This window comes from Thunnus thynnus, chromosome 13, assembly GCF_963924715.1.
Source record: "Thunnus thynnus chromosome 13, fThuThy2.1, whole genome shotgun sequence".
In the NCBI taxonomy this organism is placed as follows: Eukaryota; Metazoa; Chordata; class Actinopteri; order Scombriformes; family Scombridae; genus Thunnus; species Thunnus thynnus.
The window spans coordinates 7924553-7948584 of NC_089529.1; the positions used below are offsets into that span (position 1 = coordinate 7924553).

The window sequence follows — 24032 nt, forward strand, 5'->3', positions numbered from 1 at the left end:
TACACATAATGTGTCACAGCTAAAACAAAATGATTTAACTGGATGAAAATTGATTGAAATCACTGTGCAGTAATAATAAAGATACTTAACAAAAGTATTTGAGGGTTATGTCTTGAGGGAGGAAACATGTTTTTCACTACACATAGATTTCTATGAAACCTTTTATGTAATATACACACTCAGTCTAACAACACAAGTTTCACAACAAGAGGCTGCAACAGGGGAGAAGGTCCCATTGTGCCACCACCACTGGCTCAAATGTATTTGTCATCGCGGGGGTCAGCCGATTATTGGCCTGGCTGATTATCAGAATCGTTATTTTTCCTATCTGATTGCCAATATGCGCTATTTTGGCTCTGATGCGGCAGCCTCTCTCTATAGTCATCGCTCTGTGTTCTTGAGCAATGTCCCGTCCTGTCTGATTGATTACACATCATGAGTAATAGCCTATCAACGCTGAAGGCTGTGCATGCTGCTGTGCAACAGACAGCACAGAGCTGCATCTGCAGACTGGAGCAGTTCCGGTGAGCAAGTGGAACTGCGTTTCAAAGGTAAGGTAGCAGTTATTGCCAAAGTTGCAATAAACGTCACAATCCTTTACGCTGAAGTTTTAAAAACGCCACAATCTTATGATCTATTTCTATGATGACAAGCATGCCCAGTTTCCCAGGTACACCGCAGAAAATGCCTGAATAATGCACTTTGTTGCAGTGATTTAACGTAAGCTAATGTTGAGTCTCGTAGAGCTAATTTGAATGCGATAGCAAATGTCAACAAGTTCTTTTGTTGAGCCAGAATTTAGCCACCTGACTAGCAAAAAAAAAAAGATTATTTCTTGCAAGTCACTTACCAGGGCTGGTCATACTCTCAGTCTCAACCCACGACTACTAGTAACGTCACTGAAGTGTGTCCTGAAGCTGACTCTGTTTCTTGTAACTGTTAGAGAGGTGCTGGATTGTTGTTAGAGACTTTAGATGTAATGGAACTGCATGTAAGGCCTGTTAATCCATACACAGACTGCTTAGATGGTGTACAGTTGTCAGAGTTGAATAATCACTTCTATTGCTATTGTACATATTCAGCTATAGTAATCATAGTCCTATTTTAAGAGTGTATGTTTTTCTAAAAGGTGCTAGGGGACCAAGACAAATTTCCAATTCTCTGTATTTTTGTGAAGAGGGGCTTAATTGCTAGTCTTTGAACAAGGACACCATGATTGATGCAGAATCCAGGAGTTCACCTTCAAATTTTAGTAACACAAACCTCCATCTGTTCTGTTCAGAAGACCTTGAGCTGCTCAGGCATTTTGGGATTTGAGTTTTCTGCATTTTAAACATACTGGCTGTGTGCTGAAAATTCAGCTTTTCCAGAAATGTTTACTTGCAAAGACTGTGAAACCTTGGCAAGATCAGGCCATCACTGACATCTTTGTGAAAGCAAGCCTTAGCACAGTACCTGTGACAGCCTAAATCGCTTCCCATTTCATCAGAGCAGACCTGTCACATCCTACCATGAAACAGGTAAATGTGCCTTGACACTGCATACATGTGGAAGAGATGCGATGCATAGAACTTGCGAGAGGAAGGGAGGAGGACAGGAAAAAAAGCAAAGGAAAAATCAGCTAGAGGAAGCGAGGAGGGGTAGGCTTGAGGTAGAGAAACACACCCGCCTACTTACTAGAGATCAACATCAAGATCGTAACCCACATTCTGGGTCTTGTGACACTGGAGAAATCTGCCATGGTCACACACTCTAAGCTCCTCGCGCAGACTCTGAACAACGTGCCTTCTTAGTGGCGCATAATATTCGAGTGCAGTTAGCTCTTCTCCTGTTGTGGTTGTGGGACACTAAAGGCAGATGTGGCGTACTGGGGTCCAAGTGAAGGCTGAACAAATGGCCCTTAGTGTGAGCGAGAAGCAGACATTTCTGGGACACTTAATGTCGTGTACATCCAGTGGTCCAATTACCCATCTCTGTAACATCAAGTATGAGATGCCTTGGGTATAGAGTGTGCTCTGTCTAGGGACATCTCAGTTTTAACAATTTCTTCAAGCATTTAATGCTCCACATTTTTAGCCACACCGCTCGTGGCATAGCATGGCTCAAGGGATGGCAATGCCAGTCGGTCAGTCCACCACTTTCGTCCAACAACTATTGGATGGATTGTCATGAAATTTAGTACAGACATTCATTGTCCCCAGAGGATGAATTCAGAAAACTTTGGTGACCCCGTAACTCTGCGTCTAGTGTCACCACCAGGTCGAAATTTTCACTTATCCGGTGAATGTTTGTACATCTAACAGACGATTGGCTCACACATGCATGGTTCCCAGACAATGTATCCTACTGACTTGTGATCCCTTGACTTTTCCGCAAGCACCACCATGAGGCTGACATTTGTGGTTTTGAGTGAAATGTCTCAACAACTACTGGATGGACTGCCATGAAATTTGTTTCAAACATTGTTGTTCCCTAAAGGATGAATGATTGTGGTCATAAACCAAAGTATTGGACAAACTGAAATGCTGACCTGATGATGGGGCAACATGTAAAATCAGAAATGTTTTGCTGTGGTCAAAACATTTCCTTCATTCTCAGCTGTGAAGGTGAACATGGTAAACAGTACCTGCTAAACATGTTAGCATTGTTAATGGGAGCATGTTACTGTGGCATGCTGATGTTAGCATCTAGCTCAAAGTACTGCTTTGCTTAAGTACAGCATCACAGAACCATTAATTTGGTTATAGACTCTTAGCCTTATTGGACACATCAATAATCCATTTCATGAATTTAAGCTCCAACAAATGTTCCAACAGATGTTGATTTCAAGGTCACCTGCAGTGAATACAGTGAATGCTGTGAATGCGCTCCAAACAATTTAGAAAAGAACACTTTTCTAAAGGTGGTGGTGGTAGTAGGTGATAAGAACCTTGAACAGAACTGAATGGACAGTATTTCTCTCTGGCGTGATATGGTATTTGATGCCAAGTACAATCCAGGGCTAGCTCCGTGTGCATGTACTTCCCCATACAAAACTAAAAAGCAAGCCTTAATTACAACTTCAAGGTAACTAATTAATACCAAAAATCTGCACATATGAATAGTTTTGACTTATTCACATTTATTTTAGATATTCAACCTGTCCATGTGACTTTGTGTTCCCATTTCTGCATTGAATCAAAAGCAATGGTAGCATTTATTGAGTGGTGTATTAGTTTATTCAGAGGGAGCACTTTCAATTTAAAGCTTATTAAAGAGTTTAATGAGCTTTATTTAAATGGCTTATTAAAGGAATCTACAGGGAAACAACTAGCTTTGACTAAACAATCACAGAGTAACATGATAAGAATTAGATTTATTTCTTTTGTTCATTTTCAGCAGCATACACCTGATTTCCCTCACTTTATTTTAATGGCTAGATACATAGTTGCCCCAAATTAATCTGTTAAACTCTGGTGAATTATCTCCGATACAGAACTTCCCTTTGGAGAACACTTCAAGGAGATATCTTGAAAAGCCTCTTTTCACCTCTGAAATACCTCCAGGCTTAGTCATTTCCTCTCCTTTAACTGACCTAGAAAACTGGTCCCTGCTTTTGTTTCCCAGAACAGTTTAGTGCAATACACTGAGGCTGTCCCCCTTTACACACTTAAATAACACATCCGACTCATTCTGAACTTGGTAGCCTGGAAACTCGTGAACCAGAAAACATGATTGCACGACCCTGACCTACAGTAGATTTGCCTTCATTGTCTGTGTGTAGCAGAGCTCAGTGTCTTCAAAACCCAGAATTACTTTATAAAAAAACTTGAAAATAACTCGACCATCAGTACATCACAGGTTTACCTGATCTAAAAAACCCGGTGCCGCTCTCTGCTTACCAGATGCAACAGTCCTTGTTATTCTCTAAACTCAAAAGAACAACTGAGCCACCCTCCCACCCACTCACCCTCAGAGGGTGCCCTCCGTTTTCGAAACAGGCACCAATTTCAGCTATTGAGACTGCTCATTATTTAAGTCCAGAGTCAAGACCTACTTATTTAGTACAGCCTCCTATCCACATTTGCTCACTGTACTGTATAATCGACGTTGTTGTCCTTTGATTCCCTCCTCTGCTGAAAGAGCACCAGAGCTCCTATTGCTGATCTGTGACCAACTAAATCATTCAACAACAAATTCTACCTTTTTTGTGAGGGTAGAATTTAGTAGATACAGCAGGAGTGTTAGAGAAAATGTTCAGTGAATTTCCATAATTTTTGCTCTAAATGCAAAGTGCACAAATGCATTTTCCCACTTATGCTTTGTTGTGAACACTGCACAAAATTTAGATTTATTCACAAAACCTGTAAATGTATCTGGATGGGCCTTAGCAGTCTACAATATGAACATAAAAAATATTAAAACTGTAAGCTGGTACAGTCCGAATGCAAGATATAAGGAAAAAAAGAGTGAAAAAAAGAGATTCGGCTTTATACACTACATATATCACAGAAGCAAAAGATAAAAACAAGCATATAATATGCACATTGCAATGCATATATGTACAGACTCAAAGTGTTTTACAAGATGATACTGACTCGTCTGTTCTATACTGTGATGCTTCCTGAGGGCTAAATCCTTATCATCTTTTGAGGCTAGACTGTGAAAAATCTTGAAAGGAAATGCTGGAAGCCTTCATGCAGTGTTCATGTGCATATTGAGAATGAACACACAGTATAGCTAGGGGGCAGAATGAGCCTTGCCGTGGTAATGATCGGTGAAATCCTGACATCAAATCTAAAGATAACTAAGTAATGCAGAAATTAGAACAAAAATCTATATGTTGATGCCTTGTTTCCACATATGAGAAGTCAAACAGTGGCAGCTACTGTACATACAGCCCTGTGGCATAGAGACCAATGCAAGTTCTAATCTCTAACTACACTACAGTTATACAACATGCGGCTCTGACCAGAACATCACCACAAGCGGGCTGCCATGTCCTGTGCACCCATCTCGTGTGCTGCTGACTGTGCTCTGTGTCGTTGGCCATTGATTCATGAAGTTGCCAAGTGGAGCATGTGAAGAGAATAAAAGATTGGGGCTAGAATTGAGCCCAGAGAGACCCCAAAGGTGATATCTGCTGAAAAAGATAAAGTACTTCCTATTGTCATAAAGTAAGAGAGCTAACACAGTCTCACAAAGCAAGTTCAGCATACTGTATCTCCACAGTGGCATGAAGGTTGACGTCAAACCCAAGATTTCTGTTTTTGAGTTGTAGAAACATTCATTCAAAAACATGGCATATGTAACAAACTTCCAATGCAGGAAATTTTGTTTTGCAGTAAATCGTTACTTCCTGTTAAGTACAATCCACAGCTCCTAATGTATGAATGGGAGCTGTACATTAAATCAGCCGAAAAGTATAAGCACCCCATCAGTTCCTGCACCTTGAGGTTGTGAAAATATATTCACAGTCAGGCACATGTCACCCGGGGCTGCGCTGATGGAAAAATGTTTGCAGGCTACTGAATCAATCCCTGTCGAGATTTTCATTATGCAAAGTTAAAACTGGTAAATTATTGATAACTATGTTAACTAATGTAAGCTAAGTGCTACTTGAGTGTGCAGATGGTTGGGAGTCTATACAAGCACATTGATCACAGTACAACAGCGAGTTACAAAATGTCAAGGAAATGGTCTCTGTCACAGTTATGACCTCACTTTGATAAGTTGTGTTACTTGACATAATTTTGGCAATGGTGACCAATTGATTTGCACATAATCTACTGCTAATACACTATCAATGAAAGAAAAGCGATCCTTTCTTAAGACTTTTGCCGTCCACCCAGCCACTGTAATTATCTTCACTTAAATCCATGAAATCTTCATGAGATCCTCATCCTCACTCGTGTAAAATTTGAGTCTGACAGCCTAAACGAAAGCTGCACCAGAGCAGCTTATGCGTCGAGCCTTGTTATAATGTGAAACAGCCTCTCTCGTGAGACCAAAAAAACTCAACTCAAAACCCGCTAATCTAGCTACGTCACACAGGCTGTCGAGCCAGCTCAGAGCTGAGCCAGAGAAACTACCCAGTGCTCAAGGCGGTCAATTAGAGCTGCATAATCAAATATGTCAAATGCCCCATAAGGTCCCAAGACAAAGGGTGAACCATCTCCAGCATCTGCTGTTTAAAGGAGGTCATCCAGGGCGCTGTGGGGAATTTCTCCAGAATTATGCTGTTTAAAAAGATAGCACTCTAACTACTACAACTTTCTAAAATGGTTTTAGGGATTTCGGTTGATGCATGAAATACAATGACATGTACATGAAATGTTTTTTCCTGCTGTGAAAGGCTGCATTATTGATTTTTTTTTTTTTTTTTTTTTTTTTTTTGACTGCTCCATCTGAGTAGTGAAATTAACAATGGATAATGGCTGCAAATCACATTAGTAATGATCTTTTTAAATCTGATCATATCACCCAACACTAATTGTCCAACCAAAATATTCCCACTTTAGTAAGTGATATAGTCATATTAGATTTTTCAGTGGTTTGCTAGAAACAGCATTTTAGAGTTTGTAGTTGTCTGTATTCAAACAAGACTAGGTGTTTCCAGAAGTGTTGCATGCATGAAAGTAGAGGAAAATGTGCCCGTAGCCACATAACTATGTATAAAAAATAAATTACTAGGACCAACAATGTCAAAATTGTCTGTAAGGAACTTTGTAGGAGCTGCATCAAGTAGACAGGTAGAACCCCTCATGCGGAAAGTGGCTTCCTTTTGAGTACAAAAGGAATATTGGTTTAAAATAGCTGTAGTCTGTCAAACTGTGGCCACAGAGAGCAAAAAACATAAGAGAAGCAAGCAGGTTTGCTGTGGTTAGTTGGTTACCACCATTTACTCACTGAATAAACGTCATCGTGTTTTATCTTAAATGAACACATGACATTTTTTTATTGTTTGATACTAAGCTAGACTTAGTTATCTATCCCTGACATGTAAAAAGATGTTTACTTCAATGTTGCTCTGCCATAAGTTCATATATTGCTTATATGATCTTATATGATCAGATGTTAGTAGGATAGAGGAATACAGTCTGATAACTTTCCCAGATTTGATGACATTGTGATGATTAGTGAGGAGCAAGATGAAGAGAATAATACTCACCATGTCTGTGTCTGACACTGGCCCAAAACTCGTCACATAGATGTTTGTCCTCACTTCTGTCACACTCTCTGAGGAAAGACACAAAAAGGGACCAGGAAACATTACAGTGCAGTCTGTATACAAAAAGCTTTACTCCAGCTCTGTCTTTAAGCTGATTGTTTGTGTACACGATGGTGAAGCCTGTTGGCATTTAACTAAGCTTCTTCACAAAAATTCAACAGTAATCAAGAGTTAGAGGAACACTTCAAACTAAGGAGGAACTGCAGATTTAGTCCTCCTTTCTGGATGGCTTAGTACCTGGATTCCTACTGTCTTTATCATCATTTTGTCCATCCATGTCAGTGTTGATGTGCTATAGACTGCTGGTTTAACAACATCATTCTGGACCAGCTGTATTAGATGTCTCCTAGATTCAAGCATTGCTAGATAGCATTGTTTATGTAGCACTCCCAACATTCTTGGCCCAGGAGGGCTTTTTCAATCTCTATCCAGGGGCAAAAATGTTACTGTGAGCAACTTCACAGATGCTTTTTCAAGTCTTTTTTTCAGTACTACCATTTGTTTGGCTCAAGCTAGTTTTGTCCACTACAGCATAAAATGTGCCTTGGGCCAGGCCCAAGTCTGTATCTTTGGAGAGAAGACATCCCTTTTGACCCAAAATAAGTTTAGTTAGCCTGCCCCAAAAACATTTAATAGTCCCTGAGGGATTGGCTCAGGAATAAAATGCAGCAGCTCAGTATTAAGCGTGTCTGTGTTTTTTATTCAAATAATGTGCACACTTTGTTGGCATTACACAATTCTATACACAAATTATAATCACATTAGACATGATGTAGGCTATTGTAGTATGAATCTGGCATGACTGTTACAAGGCTTTTCTGCTCATATTCTTTAATTATAATTACATGTATCATTGCACATTACATCACATTACAAGCTCTATAATTGCTTTTCTTCTGTCATAATGATTTATAGTTGAATCTTGATACTGTAACAACAATCAAATTGATCATCATACAGTAAGTTAGTCAAGACTTTTAAATGTTATATTAATTACAAGCAGCGGGATAATTGTTTTCAAATACTTCTCACATGATGTTAATATATTGTTAAGTAGTGCATGATATGAAAGTCGTGACAGATCAAAGTTTGCCCTCTTCAATGTGGGCTGAATCAGCTCCTCTGAGGAAATGTGTAAAGCAGGCTTTTGGGCCATTGGTGAGACAAATAGCTGCTCCCAGCAGTGCAACAACTAGAGAGTGATGAGGCTTTTCTCCGAAAGTGAATAGATCCTCAGCTCTAACTGTGTCCCAGATCTAAGAGACCACCCACAGGTGAAGTCTCCAATCCTCTGGCAAAGGGCCCCCTGTGAGACAAGATCCACGACCACATTAATCATTCCTGCAACACAAATAGCCCTCACAAATACGTGATTATCACAGCACCAAGTCAGCAGTTTGCATGGCAGGCAGAGGCGGTGAACAGAATGAGTTGCCCCCTTTTCTGTTTACAACAATGCACCAGAGCATAGGGTAGATCTAATAGATGCTGCTGAAAATGAAATGAAGTAGAGTTCTGTAAAAATAAATAATAATAACTTTATTTACATAGCACTTTTCAAAAACAGGTTACAAAGTATTTTAAAAAGACATCAAAACAAGAGAAATTTCCAGATAAATAATAAATAAAAGTAGAATGTCACAGTAATAATGACATGCAAGGTATGAATTACTAAAACACAGTAAAACAAGTAAAGTAAAAACAGAAGGATAACCAATTCAAGAGAAAGCAAGAGATTTAAAAGAAGAAACAGAGCTAGCCTGCCTGATCTCCTTCGGCAGGTCGTTCCAGAGTCGTTTCCTGACCCCAAAGGCTCTGTCTCCTCTGGTTTTTAGCCTTGACCTAGGAATTACTAACAGACCTCTGCTGGAGGATCTCAGGCTGCATTCAGGCTCATAAGGGGTTAGTAAATCAGTGATATAATCGGGGGCCAATCCCCAATGTGCTTTAAAAGTAAAATTTTAAAAATAAATTCTAAAACGTACAGGTAACCAGTGTATAGATGCTAAAATAGCATTGGATTTCTATTGGATTTTGTGAGTAGTCTTGCTGCAACATCTTCATCAACTAGATGAAGTTTGGAGACGTACTGAGTGAGACAGGAATACAGCGAGTTATGGTAGACTAAGCGGGATGTAATTAAAGTGTGGACAGTTTCCAGATGCTTAGTGGATATAAAAGATCTAATTTTAGAGATTTTGGGAAGTTGCAGAGAGCACAATTGACCTGTTGGTCAAACTTAAGTTTGTTATCAAAGATAAGACCCAGATTTCTGCACTGGGTTTTGATGCAACAGGGTAAAGAACCTAAGTGAGAGGAGAGGGGCTCACTGGAGGGGTCTGGACCTATGATAAAGGCTTCTGATTTATCTGAATTTAACTGACGAAAGTTTTGAGAGAGCCAGTTATTAACATCTGTAAGACATGATTGTATTTTGACCTGTTGTGTTGTGTTGTGTTGTGTTGTCGGAGTCAAACGAGAAAGAGATCATGGAGTCATCTGCATAAAAATGGAAACTGATGTTGTACTTAAAGATTTGACCAGAGGTAATATATAAATGGAGAATAATAAAGGGCCAAGGACTGAGCCTTGAGGCACTCCATAGGAGAAATGGTAGGTGGAGGATTTAAAGTTACCATTGGCCACACGGAATTTCCTATTAGAAAGATAGGTATAAAACCAATCTGAAACTGTACCTGATATGTCAGCCCGATGCTTAAGTCATTCAATTAAAATCACATGATCAACTGTGTCAAAGGCTGCAGTAAGATCTAAAAGCCATAAAACGGATGTTTGGCCATTGTCAGCTGCTAAAAGAATATCATTAAGAACTCTAAGAAGTGCAGTCTCAGTGCTGTGACCCACCCTAAAACCTGACTGAAATTTATCAAAGTGTCCGTTGCCTTTCATATGTTCAATGAGCTGCCCAGCAACTATTTTTTCCAAGACCTTAGCGAGGAAAGGAAGTTTAGATATTGGGCGGAAGTTATTTAAAATGGATGGATCAATAGATGGCTTTTTGAGAAGTAGTTGAACTGTAGAGGATTTAAAATTATCAGGCATTGACCAGATAAAAGTGAGGAATTGATTATGGCTAGGACAAATGGGGAGACTGAATGAAATATTTCTTTATAGAAGTGAGTTGGAAGAATGTCCAGTGAACAGGAGGATGATTTTCATTTTGGTAATGACACTAATGATGCTTATTAGTGACTGACTTAAATGCTAGCAGGGTGCAAGGTGTTTTATAGCAAAGGTCAGAGCCAGTTTGAGAAGGAGGGATAATTGCATTCCTAACAGCTTGAACCTTATTAGAGTCAAAAAGATAAAACTCACATTTATCAACTGAGGGCTAAATAAAAAGAGGGGGAGGGTTTGTGGTGTGGTTGATAATGTTGAGGAGGTGTCTGGAGTCATGTTTACGTTTAGCTATAAGATTAGAAAAATAATTAGTACGTGCACTTTTCACTTCCAAGTTTAAAATTTTTCATGAAATCCTTCAGCCTTTCCAGATGAGTGGAAAGTTTTGTAGGCCTCCATTTGTGTTCTGCTTTATGGCAAGTTCTCTTTTATTAAACAGATGTCATTGTTAAGCCAAGGCTGAGATGGCATTTTAGGCTTTTTAATGCAGGAGCAATATTGTCAAAAATATTTACACAAGTGGAATTAAAAGAATTTTAAAATAGCCAAGGTGTTAATTGAGGAGCAGATGAACTGAAAAAACGAGAGCGAGTGACTTGAGCATCATAGCTTGTGGTACTGGAAAATTAGGTATTAAACAAAATATGTTTATGGTCAGAAACCCCAATTTCTCTGCTTAGCACATTATTCAGTAAACAACTAGAAGATAAAACCAGGTCCAGAATGTGGCCTTTATGTGTGTGGCTTCAGTCGGAGCCTGAACAAAATTAAAAGAATCTATCACACTTAAAAACTCTGAAGCTAGGGGATTCTCAGGGCAGCATACATATACATTAAAATCACCTAGAATAAGAATATAATCATATTCAGGCATAACAATAGACAGAAATTCAAAAAATGCTTCTATTAAACCTACAGTGGATTTGGGTGGTCTACATACTAAAATACAGAGAATTTTTGTTGACCCTGTCAAAACAAAAGTTGATGAAAATAAACCAAGATAAGATCTACAACAATTAAAGCTATTTTTATATAACACCGCTAGACCACCCCCACGCCCCATTATTCTGGGTTAATTTAGGAAAGTGTAACCAGGTGAGGACCATTCAACAAGAGAAACGTTGTCACCATCTGACAGCCAAGTTTCTGTCCGTAGTTCTGCAGTTTTTATCCAGTCCGTTTATCTGAGATGGTCCCACATGACTGTTTGTCACTAAGACTGTGGATGGTCGGGCGTGGGGGTGGCCAACAGGAGGAACATTGGTAGCCTTGCTCTGCTACAAGCAGCAGCCTTTGACTTAGACTGAGCGCTCTGGCTGTGCCAAGGAGGACCTCAACCGCTGTGTCTGTTTGCAGGTAAATGGTTTAACTATTGAGGTCCAAAATCAATACCATTAGCAGGTGTCTTCCAATCATCTCAGAGAAAAAAATCTACCCATTTATATCCAACTTTTTGTAATTTCACTTTATATTCAAATAAATCTTGGCTGATTGATTTATATCCATCTGCATCACAGAATGACTTGCTGTTCTGCTAATCCAGAGCTCATGACAAAAAATACTTATACTAAAATATCAACTAAAACAACCCAATATAGTGATTTGAGTTCACTGGCAAAAAACAAAAACATTTTAATTCATCATATTTTTGAAGAATTAATAAATCTATAAAGAAGAAATAAAAAAGGTTCAAATGGGAACAACCTAATGAATAAAATTAACAAAAAATCGCCCCACAATATAAGCTTTCATAAAGATGTGATGAAATAAATTAAGTAAAAAAATCTTTGTTCAAATTTTAAAGCGATGACGCTCAGGAATAAAGCGTAATATTTTAAACAATAAGTCTTTTAGCTATGATTGTACTGATCACTTGTGGTCCAGTGATAATTTCCTAAAATTAGAAAAAAACAAAATGTAGCCCATGTTGTTCATATAGTATATAGTTGTGCTCATAAGTTTACATACCCTGGCAGAATTTGTAAGATGTGTACCATTCATCGCGTCTCTAGTTGTGACCATGAAGTTCCGTTTTGGTCTCATCACTCCAAATAACTTTGTTCCAGAAGTTTTGAGGCTTGTCTAGGTGCTGTTTGGCATATTGTAAGCAGGGTGTTTTGTGGCATTGGCACAGTAACAGCTTTTTTCTGGCAACTTGACCACGCAGCCTATTTTTGTTCAAGTACCTCCTTATTGTGCATCTTGAAACAGCCATATGTAACTTTCAGCTGAAACTGCATGTGGGTTTTTCTTTGCAACCCGAACAGTTTTCCTGGCAGTTGTGGCTGATATCTTTGTTGGTCTACCTTACTGTGGCTTGGTATCAACAGAACCCTTAATTTTCCACTTCTTTATCAGAGCTTGGACACTACTGATTAGCATTTTCAAATCTTTGGATATCTTTTTTATATCCTTTACCTGATTTATAAAGTTCAACTCCCTTTTCTTGCAGGACTTTTGACAGTTCTTTTGCTTTCCCCATGGCTCAGTATCCAGTAAAGTCAGAGCAGCCCTGGATGAAATGTGCATGGGTCTCTCAAGAGCTAAGAAACTTGTTGACTATTTATACACAGACACTAATTACAATCAAACAAGTCACAGGTGTGGAAACTTACCTTTCATAGCCATTTTAACCTGTGTGTGTCAACTTGTGTGTATATTATCAAGTCAAACATTCAAGGGTATATAAACTTTTGATCAGGGCCATTTGGGTGATTTCAGTTATCATTATGATTTAAAAAGGGCAAACACAATTATGTGAAAATAAATGGCTTCACCTGACCACTATCCCTAAATAAAACAAAAGTTTTCAGCATGATCAGTATTATTTTTCAAAACATGACCAATATTTCACAAATACTACTAGGGTATGTAAACTGATGAGCACAACAGTATATGACTGCCTGTATAGCCTCTTGATCCTGAGGGAAAAGCCTGCTAGTTTTCACTGCACTGGACAGTGTAGTGAGCCCTTGGAGATGTTCACCTCTGAACAGAGGCAGAATATGACATTAATGTCTCTTGCCTGGTTCCTCTCACTGGTTGCTGCTACAGAGTCCAGGTCATCCAGCCTGGTGGGTCTGCAGCCTGGTAGCCACGCTTGTGGCCTCAACAGCAAGCAGTAGAGCAGAAATGACCATTCCAGCTGGCTGGCTGAGAAATGGCAAAGCCTGCTTGGGCATGTGGGCTTGCTGTTAAGCAGTTTGTTGTCCTCAGGGGCTGAATATTTGGATCAAATGACATCAATTAGTGAGATATTTTCCACTGACATATGTGCATATTTGCCATTTGGGCATGATTGAACAAAGACTTCCACCCAAGGGAACGCACATTTCCATTACAGTGCTGCACACAGGGACCTGACTTCAGTGTGATTCTACTGTTGGTGAGTTGTCTGTACAAGTTACCATGCCTCCTTATGTCCACCAGCAGCAGATTAAATAGCGAGTGAGTGAGTGGCAGTCTGGATCTATGACGTCCAAAAATGAACTGGAAATAAACAATTTGAACACCTAGTAACATCAATGTAGTGTCTTGCAAGAAATACAGCAATAGGCAAAAAATGTTGATGTCAATCTTTTTAGAGATTTTTAAGAGTTAAAATAGCGACACAGTGAGCAGTCTGGTCCTGCAGATGTTGGCTGAAACCTCGTTTTCTCTGTTTCTGTCTGTGATTTACGGTATCTAACATATAGCTTACCTCCAAGCCCAGGACGTAGTCTGTTGTCATATCCATCCAACAGCCTGTCAAGGATTCGGGTAAAAATGGTGATGTTGTCTTTGCTATCATCAGGCAACGGCTCTCTGTGTCCAACTACTGCCCTACAGGAAGAAATGAAGAGAAGAAGGAGTCAAAAAGATGGGAAACAAAACATAATAAGATCATATGATATATTGATCTATAATCTCAGTGTGTGTACAAGTTTATGTTTTTCCACCACATCAACGATTTATTAATGAAAACATTACAGATACCAGCTTTCAGTATAAATTAATATTTTGACCATGATCATAAGTTAATTTCATTTGGAAATTTAGTGTGAACTAATTTTGAAGATAACCTTGATAACATTCAGTGTAATTCAATGTTGTGAATTAGATCTGTTTATGTTAAGAGCACATCGGTTCTATCATGTAATTCCACCAGCCTGCTTAATATTTCTAATATTTCTCTCTCAGAGAAAATCTCATGGTAGTGATCTGCTGCAGGCTTCGATCAATATTTGGATAATAATGTCTGGTTGTGTTTGCTTTGTTATATTCATTTTTACAGAGCTGAAACCTCCGTACATACAGAAAACACTGAATTTATGGAGAGGAATTCTTTCCCAAAAAGGATGTACTCTGCAGCATTTTGTCGGAGAATTCATCATATGCTATCAGCCACTAGTTATTAATTTACATGGCCCACAATCCCCTGCAGAACAATATTGTGGTGAGATGAAAAGGCCACTATACTGTAGGTGGAGGACTGATGAGTTAATGAGTAGCGTCTTTAATTAAACTAAAATCCCCTGAGGAGCTGACCTATAATATCCGAGTAATCCCCATCAACAACCACTCCATGCACTGATGCACTATCACAAATGGTAAGGGCAGAGCTTTTAAGGAATTTGGGGCTCTTGGAGGAACCCAAATTTTCCTGAATGTTGCTTAAAGGGAAGCCTGCGCTCTCAACAGCAAATCTGTCTTTCCGTGGTTTAATCTGCTCTACAATAACAACCCAACATAAGAGTCCATCTGAGCTACAACCCTCCATCCATTAAAACACTTACCGGCCGAAGGTCACTGCTTAAAATCTATGCAGTTGCAATTATCATCAGTTTGGGGGGTATTTCAGACTTTAAAACCACATCACTGCATGCTCTTTACAGGAAACACATCATCATTTTGAGGCATTTGGGCAAATTACATCAGATACAGATAAGTGGCTATTATGCAGGCATATGTGGGCAATAAATAAATATCAATTTAGCATCACAGCTCTCTCGTGTTCCAGTTATCACTTGCTCATATCGTAATGGTCCCTGTGATGTGTACAGTATAATAAACCAATACAGGAAGATTTATGAAGCCCAAAAAGAGACGACAAAGAAAAATGTGCGTCTTTATCTTGGGAAAGGAGAAGGGGAAGGAAGAACGACTTTTTTGTTACTACTACTACAAGTTTTGATAGCAGCATTAATACCAACTCCGTAAATATTGGGCCATTCTGCTCTACCAACATGTAAATAATATTTTGTTTGTGTAGATGCTCAGTTGTGACTTCCCAGATTGCAGAAGGATTAATTATTAATTGATGCCAGCAAAATATGATCAATTTTCTAAACTATTGTGCTAAATAACATTTTGTAAAGTTTAAATTCCATCTTTCTTTTTCTAATCAAAAATTGTCTTTGAATATCACTTCATACTCACATGGTAGTATTTTGAGACTGACCCTTTTTGGGCTGACTGTTTATTAAAAAAAAAAAAAAAGGTAGTATGATTTGCCAGTTGATGTCAGATATCCGAGGCTCTCCAACATGTACTCCACTGAGACTGAGCCTTTTAACACTGAGCTCATGACTTGGACATCATTGAGTGGGGCACAGTTGGATATCTTCAGGTTGTCAAATGTGTATATTTAAGCTCTGCCAAAAATATAACATAACACTGTAGCAGTCTACTCTTGAATATTTGAAAGAAAATATACATTTCTGGCTGTTCATTCACACACCTTATCAAAAAGTGACAGGCATGCATGTGTTTGAGGCAGCTCAGACACGCCGACAACACCGAATACAAAAAGCTTTAGAAATAACTGGGACTAGTTTAACTGCAGTAGGTAATATCTCACTTAACATGAATCATATATTAAACAAAAAGCCTTTGTGGCTTCTCTGACAGCACCAGTGGAAATTCAAAAATTAATGAGAAACCTTTAGTCCCCGAGAAACCATTCCAACAATGTCTTCTCCGCACTAAAATATCCACTTCAGAAAAACAAAGTACCCGTGTGGCGTGTAGCATCTGCGTGTTTCACTGAGGCACACATTCTCTGACACACATACGGTATGCGCACACACAGAGACACACACACACATCCTAACCTCCTCCAGTAGCAGCCAGCTGTTTAAATTCACTGACAAGGACAAAGAAATGGAACAATCCATCTGAATTTGATATTATTTTTGTTAAAACACACAAATTTTATAATCATGCCAGCCGCTTGTTTTACTTCTCAGTCCTATTCATTATTCACATCGTCTCAATACAGACAGTAAAGGAAGGACAGAACCGTCATTATATTCCTGAACTATTCACACACAAAAAAAAAACATTTGAAGAGAACAAATTCATCTGAATTTTGCCTGAAGGAGAACAAGTTGCATGAGGAGCAGAAAAGGTAAAGGTTCTGTAGGTGTAAAGTTTGACACCTTCAATGTTTCATAAAGCCTACCACTGTTGCATATCTTCTGTCAATTCAGTGTGATGTTAATTTTGACACATTCTGCACTTATAAATTATTCATATTGGTCATGGATTTACCGTATAAATAATATACATTTTTAATAACTGCCTTGCTGTCTGATTGCATTATTCTTGTAGTCCCTGTGAAGTCCAAGTTTGATGGTTAAAAGTGAATTCTGAGTATTTGATCATGAGATGATTGATATTAACCAATGCTGTGTGAAGCGAGCCCGGAAAACTGCGTTGGGGAAAAGGCCCCAACACACATCAGACTAAAACAAAAATGTTTTTTGTTTGTTTGCAACAAAACTGTGAGAAAGTGTTTTTAATTGAAAAGCCAATTAGTTCTTTGTAGCAATTCTACAAAATTACACATGTTGTTGCAAGAAGCTGGCAAGGTGAAATTCAGGGATGGTATGAAAGATGGAGACTGTCTTCACAAAAAAAATGACACAATAGGTTGTAATGTCAGTCACCCAAAAATGTCATATAGTTACGTTTGAGTGAGAGATGCTATCAAAAACATAACTACATTCATCCCCTAACCTTAACCCCATTATTGTAGCCATGACAACAAAGGTGGACTAACTTTAAGGTAGAGGTAACTTAAACCCACACCACATGTTTCTCTAACCTAACAAAGTGATCATTTAACTCAAACCATGATCCTTCTCTAAACCTAACTAAATCTTTTTGTGTCTGAACCTAACCAGACCACAAACAAATGTTGTCCTGCTGATTACTGCTGATAGGGATGCCAGATTAGAAAAAGCTCCCATGGTGTAGTTCAGACAACAATGCATTGTTGTGTTGTGAAAGCTGTAAAAATTGGACTCTTGGAAAATGACTCTCTACAGAATAACAGTCTACAATAAATATTCAACATGATTCAAGCCTCACAACATTAGTCTTTAGCCTCGCTCTGTTCTTCCATCCCTATTATCTTTTACTAATACTGTAAAGGAGAACACTAAATTTGGGTGTTTACAGCTTGAGAACAATGCCATATTTTCTAAAGAAATCAGTGATTTTTGCAGGCTTTTTAGGAAAGTGTCTCCAGTTCTCTAAAAAAGGAGAGAGGGATATATTATTTATAAATTATAGCATGTATGTCACAGTCACAACTAAACTTAAAACCTCTACCTACACTCTAATTTTACACCCACACAGGTGTTTTCATTTATTTTGCCTGATTACATCTCAGATTATGTTTGATTGACATCTCCCTTACTCCCCTTTTAGGTGTATTATAACTGTTACAACTTGCATCTTGATAATTCATATCGACTGGTTTCAACAGCAGACATTTAAACACAACTGTAACTAATAACTTTAATAATAGCTGTATTCCATTCAGGTGTACCATTTCCAGGGTCCTTGTACATGCTGGCTCACTGGGACTATGGGACACTTATATGGAATGGAGGCATCATGTAATGTTATTACATATTAATTCCTGCTATTTAAAAAAAAAAGTCTATTCGTATACGGAGTTTGGCTTTACTCAGCCTTAAACTGAGCAGAGGTTTAATTAGCCAGATTAAGTGAAATCACCCATGTGTGTGTGCATGGCCTTTAAGTTTAGCTAATGACAAGGAATAATAATCACAATGCAGTGTCAACTGATGAGTGTATGATATACATGATATGGTTGCCCCCAAGAAACCACCCCACACCAAAAGTATATGGACATACAGTTACTTGAAGTCTATACAGGGTGGAAAGACATTTAGTTACTTGTAGCAATTTCAATATTTTTGCCTGATTATTTAACTTGTGAAATTAATAGGAAGTCTAGTCAGTGTCCTTATGATAGGTCATCTGTTGCTCAGCCACATCATCTAACAGACTTTTGAAGCTCCAACAAATTCAGGATCATAAGGACTAATCAGTCAACTAATGTGCCAGTCTTCACTTATTTCACAGTGACAAAATAACATCAGAGCTATCAGATACCAAAACATATTAAGATACTATGTGTTAGTATTCGTTGCAGTACATTAATTGTTAAAGATTTTATCTTTGCTACATGTCTGTTGCTCGTCATCTGCCAGTGTCGCAAAAATGACTAAACTGACATTTTACTAAAACTGACAACTCAAGCGGCAACACTTGTGACAAGAAATTCAGTGCCACATCCAGCAACACCTCAGACATTATGGAGCAGTCAATAGTGCAACCTGAGGTGGGTTTCACTGTAAGATAAGCAAAAATGGATTTGTAGTAAAAGAGCAATTTCCATAAAGCATATGTATTCATACAGGCAGAGACTATTACTATTACTTTACTGAAGTGTTGTTGACATAGTTCTAAATATTTAAACCCTAAACTCTAAAGTTACATGTTCTTATATTATCTTTTATATTCAGATACTGTAGTTTGAACTGAATACTGATAACTGTTATTCTGATACTTTGAATGGTGTTTTTCCACTGAAAGGATGAGATTCTTTCACCTGTGGAGACAAACATCACAATTTTGAATCATGACTATTATATAAAAAAGCTTCAATATGGGATTAAAAGATAGCATTTTAGTAGGAACACATTAAACACAACAGCTGCCTGGTCAGGTTCATACTAAGTCAAGGATGCTATACTCAACATGGACAAGTAAGCAACTTTATACTGTAAACTTAACCTTTCGGAGAAGTTTATTCTCTCTGAAGAAGATGCACTCTGCATTGAAACCGTGCAAAAATAAAGTTTCTTGATTGGCCATGTTCTGTAGAAGCCATCCCTTTGATTAATTATTGCTCAGTCCCATTTTTGAGAGGCACCGGATTTGCAGCAATTTTTGTAAAGAAGTGTGGCTACTCTTTCTCTTTTCTCTCTTAGAGAGGAGGAACAGAAACATGTAAGGGATTGAAAAATGTTAAATATGCACCATTTATTACTGCACAAAAGTTGTGAAATTGTGATGTTATTCGTGGATGTTGAAGTTATGATGAAGTGTTCAGTTTGTACTGTGGAGGCAGTTGTGTCCTGTAGAATGGGTGAGCAGTGTGGGAGGGAGAATGGGGTACAAACTTTTGGAACAAATGCGTGTGTGGGCTGAGCAGACTGAGTTAGTGGAACTGGCATGTACTGAGTGAGTGGACTGGCTCCGATCCAACGTTGGTGCACTGAACCTGTCTGACAGGTGAGGGATTGCAGGCTTGGCCGGGGAAGAGATGTAGCGGTCGTCTCTCTGGGCACACGGGTGCCGTGCTGCCAGCCAGGAGGAGTGTGTGAAGCTGTTTGGGTGGCAGTATGAGATGAAGGTGCTTCATGACCTGACAGAGTGATGGCAAATAGACTTGAGTAAGGAGGAGTAAATGCACAAGTTATAGTTCAAGTGTGCTGCTGTGTGTAAATGTGTTCAGTTCAGTGACTGATTTGACTTGTTTCATAAGGTCAGTTATTTTACCCTACAACTCCTGAATGTTGAATATTTGAAGCAGTTAGAAATGATTTGATTAAATCCTCTCTGTACATACACATTTCATTATGAGCTGAAGAAAAGAGCTCTGAGGGGACACTGACAGAAGCCAGCGGGAAAGTTGACCAATTAAGACCTGAGTGAAAAACTGTGGTTAAGCTGGTGAATGTTCTGCTCCTCTGTCACCTACACAGCAAAGCTACAACCGACTTAAAGGTCCCATAATATGATATTACTTCTTTAATATAATGTATTTCTATTTAAAACGGCATGTTGGAGCGGCACATTAGACAGTGAGGGCCCAATCTTAATCTCTTTAAGATAATAAGCTTAGGTAGTTTTATTTGACATAATGGTCAGTAAGGTGGGATTGTTGAAAAATGTTTGATTAGTTTTTTGGTTGGAGTTTTAAGTTACACCCACTGGTGCAGCATGAGGTCATCACTGAAGATGACTCCTACATTTCCGGGAAATGTAGAAGGATCGGACTATAGGGTAACGCTTTATATTATGGCATACAATGTACCGCATAATTATTCCCAATTTACAGTGTTGTTCTTTGTACTTATGGTGTACTGGTGCAGTATTACCAATACATACATGTAAGTACAAGGGAACCAGATGGGAAGTTATGGAATAAGGAGGTAACAATCTGCAATCTAACAACCCTGCAGTAAGTGTACCGCCCCAGGAGATCCACCGAGGACACTATCTCTGCAGCTCTGCACATAGCCCTCTCCCACCTGGAAAACAAAGATGTTTACAGCAGAATGCTCTTCATCGATTACAGCTCAGCCTTTAATACGGCCCTCCCCCACAAACTCACAAACAAACTGTACAACCTTGGCCTGAACCCCACAACCTGTGACTGGCTGTTTAATGTCCTCACTGGCAGACCGCAGTCTGTCAGATTTGGAAATCCAACCTCAAACAATGTGATGATGAACACTGGCACCCCACAAGGATGTGCCCTCAGCCCCATGCTCTACACACTGTTCACCTACGACTGTGTCGCTTCACACAAGGACAACACTGTCCTGAAATTTGCTGACAACACCACAGTCATTGGTCTGATCAGTGGGAGTGACGAAATAGCATACAGGAGAGAGGTGGCAAGTCAAGTGACATGGTGTGACAGCAACAACCCCCCTCAACACAGATAAGACCAGGGAGATGATAGTGGACATGAGGAAGGAGAGGAGACCTCATCAACTGCGGACAATCCGTGAGTCTGAGGTGGAGAGGGTCAGCAGCTTTAAAATCCTAAGTGTCCACATTAGTGATGACCTCACCTGGATATGTAACATCATCCAGCTGGTCAAGAAAGTACAACAGCTGCTGTACTTTCTAAGGAGTCTGAGGAAATTTTCACTGAGGATTCTCAGCTGCTTCTACAGTTGCGTCTTGACCAGCTGTGTGATATGGGAACAACACCGCCATGGACTGTGAATGCCTGCAGAGAGTGGTAAAGACTGCTGAGAAGATCGTCAGGGTGTCCCTACCATCTCTGCAGGACATGTACTACCGGAGAGTTCATAGAAGAGCCTGCAGCATCATCAAAGACCCGCTCACCCCCGACACAGGTTTTTCACACTTATGCCCTCTGGCAAGAGGTACAGAGGTGTGAAATGCAGGACCTTTAGGCTTCAGGACAGCTTTTATCCTCACACCATCAGACTGATCAACAAGTCCAATCCACTGCCCCTGCCCTCACCCTAACACACCCCACCATACAGGAAGCTGCACTCTGCCCACCCCTCCACACACAGATGCACATACACACTCCACACTTTCACACTCAGACATTTACCCACTGTCTGTATATAGAATTTGCAGATATTTCGTTGCCTAATACCACTCTGTATATTGTACATGGTGTTCTTTAGATATTTTATTTATTTTCTTTTATCTCTCCTGACATTTTATTTATTTTCTTTTATTTTTTTTCTTTTCTATACCTCTTGTTTCTTTGAAACTGCATTTGGAGTGGAAGGCAAAGGAAGAATTTCATTGTACAGGGAAACTTGTTTTAACTGTGCATATGACAATAAATTCTTTGACTTTGACAATCTAGTAATTCAAAAAGGGCTAGGATTACTGTATACCTACACTACACTCTTTAAGTTCCCAGATTGTTTCCTCCTTGTTCCCTCACTTCATATCTTTCCTTATACTTATATGTATGTATCAGTACATACTGTACCGTACAGTTGCTGCTCACTGTACCATCCAAAATTACACGGAAAATTGGGAATTATGCTGTACAGTGCGGGCTGTAATCATAAGTGTTACCTATTATAACTTTAACGTGCACACATCAGCTAAACAAAGTGGTTTCTGGCCACTACAAAATGACATGTTACATAGTACAGTGTTTCTTTATGGTATTACCTGAGAAAAGGTGAATATAGTCAAATAATGATAGAAGAATATGTCAGAGGGAAGGAACCAATAGACTCTCTGATTTACTTATTTAATCTCAAACATTTAGCTGCCAATCATGCATCTTGAATTTGAAGCAAGCACCTCAGGAAATGCCTCACCCAGCCTCCTTGTCTCTCTCAAAGTGTGTGTCACCTCCTCTTTGGAGTGACGTGTGAGCCATGGATGACTGATAACCACCTTGATATCCATCCACCACTAAAATGCCCAGATGACGCACTCATCAAACTGTCTTGCTGTTGAGCGCCGGGGGCAACCGAAATCGAATGGAGAGGATTAGAGAGGCTGCTTGGAGCTTTGTGTAAAATATATATTGGAGGCTGATGACTTTTCCCGACTGTGGTTATGGGAGCACTGGCTTGTTTATTATACATATGGCAACAAATATTTAATTCCATCTTCCTGTCATCTAAATCCCACAATGGGAGGAAAAGCACAGGGGTGCTGGCGTCTAATTAGCACATTCTTGATTAATAAATAGTAAATTCCAAGCTTGAATTGATGCATGAGTTAACCTTTCCAACGTAACTAATCTTCCTCACCAGATCCTCCCACTCACGTTCTCTCCAAGTCTACCAACAATATATTGATAATGTTATGCAGCAGCACATTATGCAGCATATTGTTTCTAACCAGTGGATGCCATGTATCATTCAAAGCCTTAACAATATAACTGATTTTTCTTTGTTTGCTTCTTTTCCTGTCTTCCACTTGCCTGTTTTGAGCAGATAATACGGGGGGGATGTAATAGCTGCTAACATATAGTAGCTTTGGCTGACTCCAGGGACAACTGCCACATCTACTGTAGTTTATCTCGGACTAAATTTCTCTTGTTAGGCCTTTCATCCACTTCTGTTTCAGTTTTGGAGAAGAGCTGCCCTGAAAACTTATTTTTGATTTTGTGGGAACTTGTGTAATGAAATGTGAAAGCACTTTAAATAAACAGAAGCTGTGATTTCTAAAAATATGGCATTTCTACATATTGAATCCCCAAGCTTTTTTGCAGAAATATCTACTGCAAACTCATCTGCCCATCCACTCACACATCCATCTACCTTTCCCAAGTAACTTCCTCCAGCTTTCCCTGTGAGATCCCCAGGTGCACCCCTGCCAGCTGGGCTGGAGTCCCTCCAGCATGTTCTGAGTCGGCCCCTGGGCTTTTCCCCAGTTGGCCATGCCTGGTACATTTCCTGAGGTGGGCACCTGGGGGACATTTTAAGTAAATGGCTAAACCACCTCCACTGGACACACTTTGTAATGTTTGTTTGCAGTAGATGCCAAGTTTGGCTATGCGTCCACTAAGAACATTACTTCAGACCACTGACTACTTTAACCCATTGTATTGACTTAAAAGAGCAAACTGTTA

At 39.3% G+C, this 24032-nt stretch overlaps 1 protein-coding gene and 1 long non-coding RNA gene across 5 annotated transcripts in view; one reads left to right on the forward strand and one right to left on the reverse strand.

Annotated features, from left to right (window-relative positions):
- LOC137195339 (uncharacterized) overlaps positions 1 to 24032 on the forward strand; it is a 67117-nt gene that overhangs the window by 34757 nt on the left and 8328 nt on the right. The window lies entirely within an intron of this gene.
- gabra3 (gamma-aminobutyric acid type A receptor subunit alpha3) overlaps positions 1 to 24032 on the reverse strand; it is a 98016-nt gene that overhangs the window by 29827 nt on the left and 44157 nt on the right. Inside the window, exons 3-4 of the mRNA XM_067607606.1 lie at positions 14052 to 14173; positions 7151 to 7218 (exon numbers count right to left, since the gene is read on the reverse strand). Coding sequence (XP_067463707.1) covers positions 7151 to 7218; positions 14052 to 14173 — 190 coding nt within the window. The remainder of the gene's footprint in view (positions 1 to 7150; positions 7219 to 14051; positions 14174 to 24032) is intronic.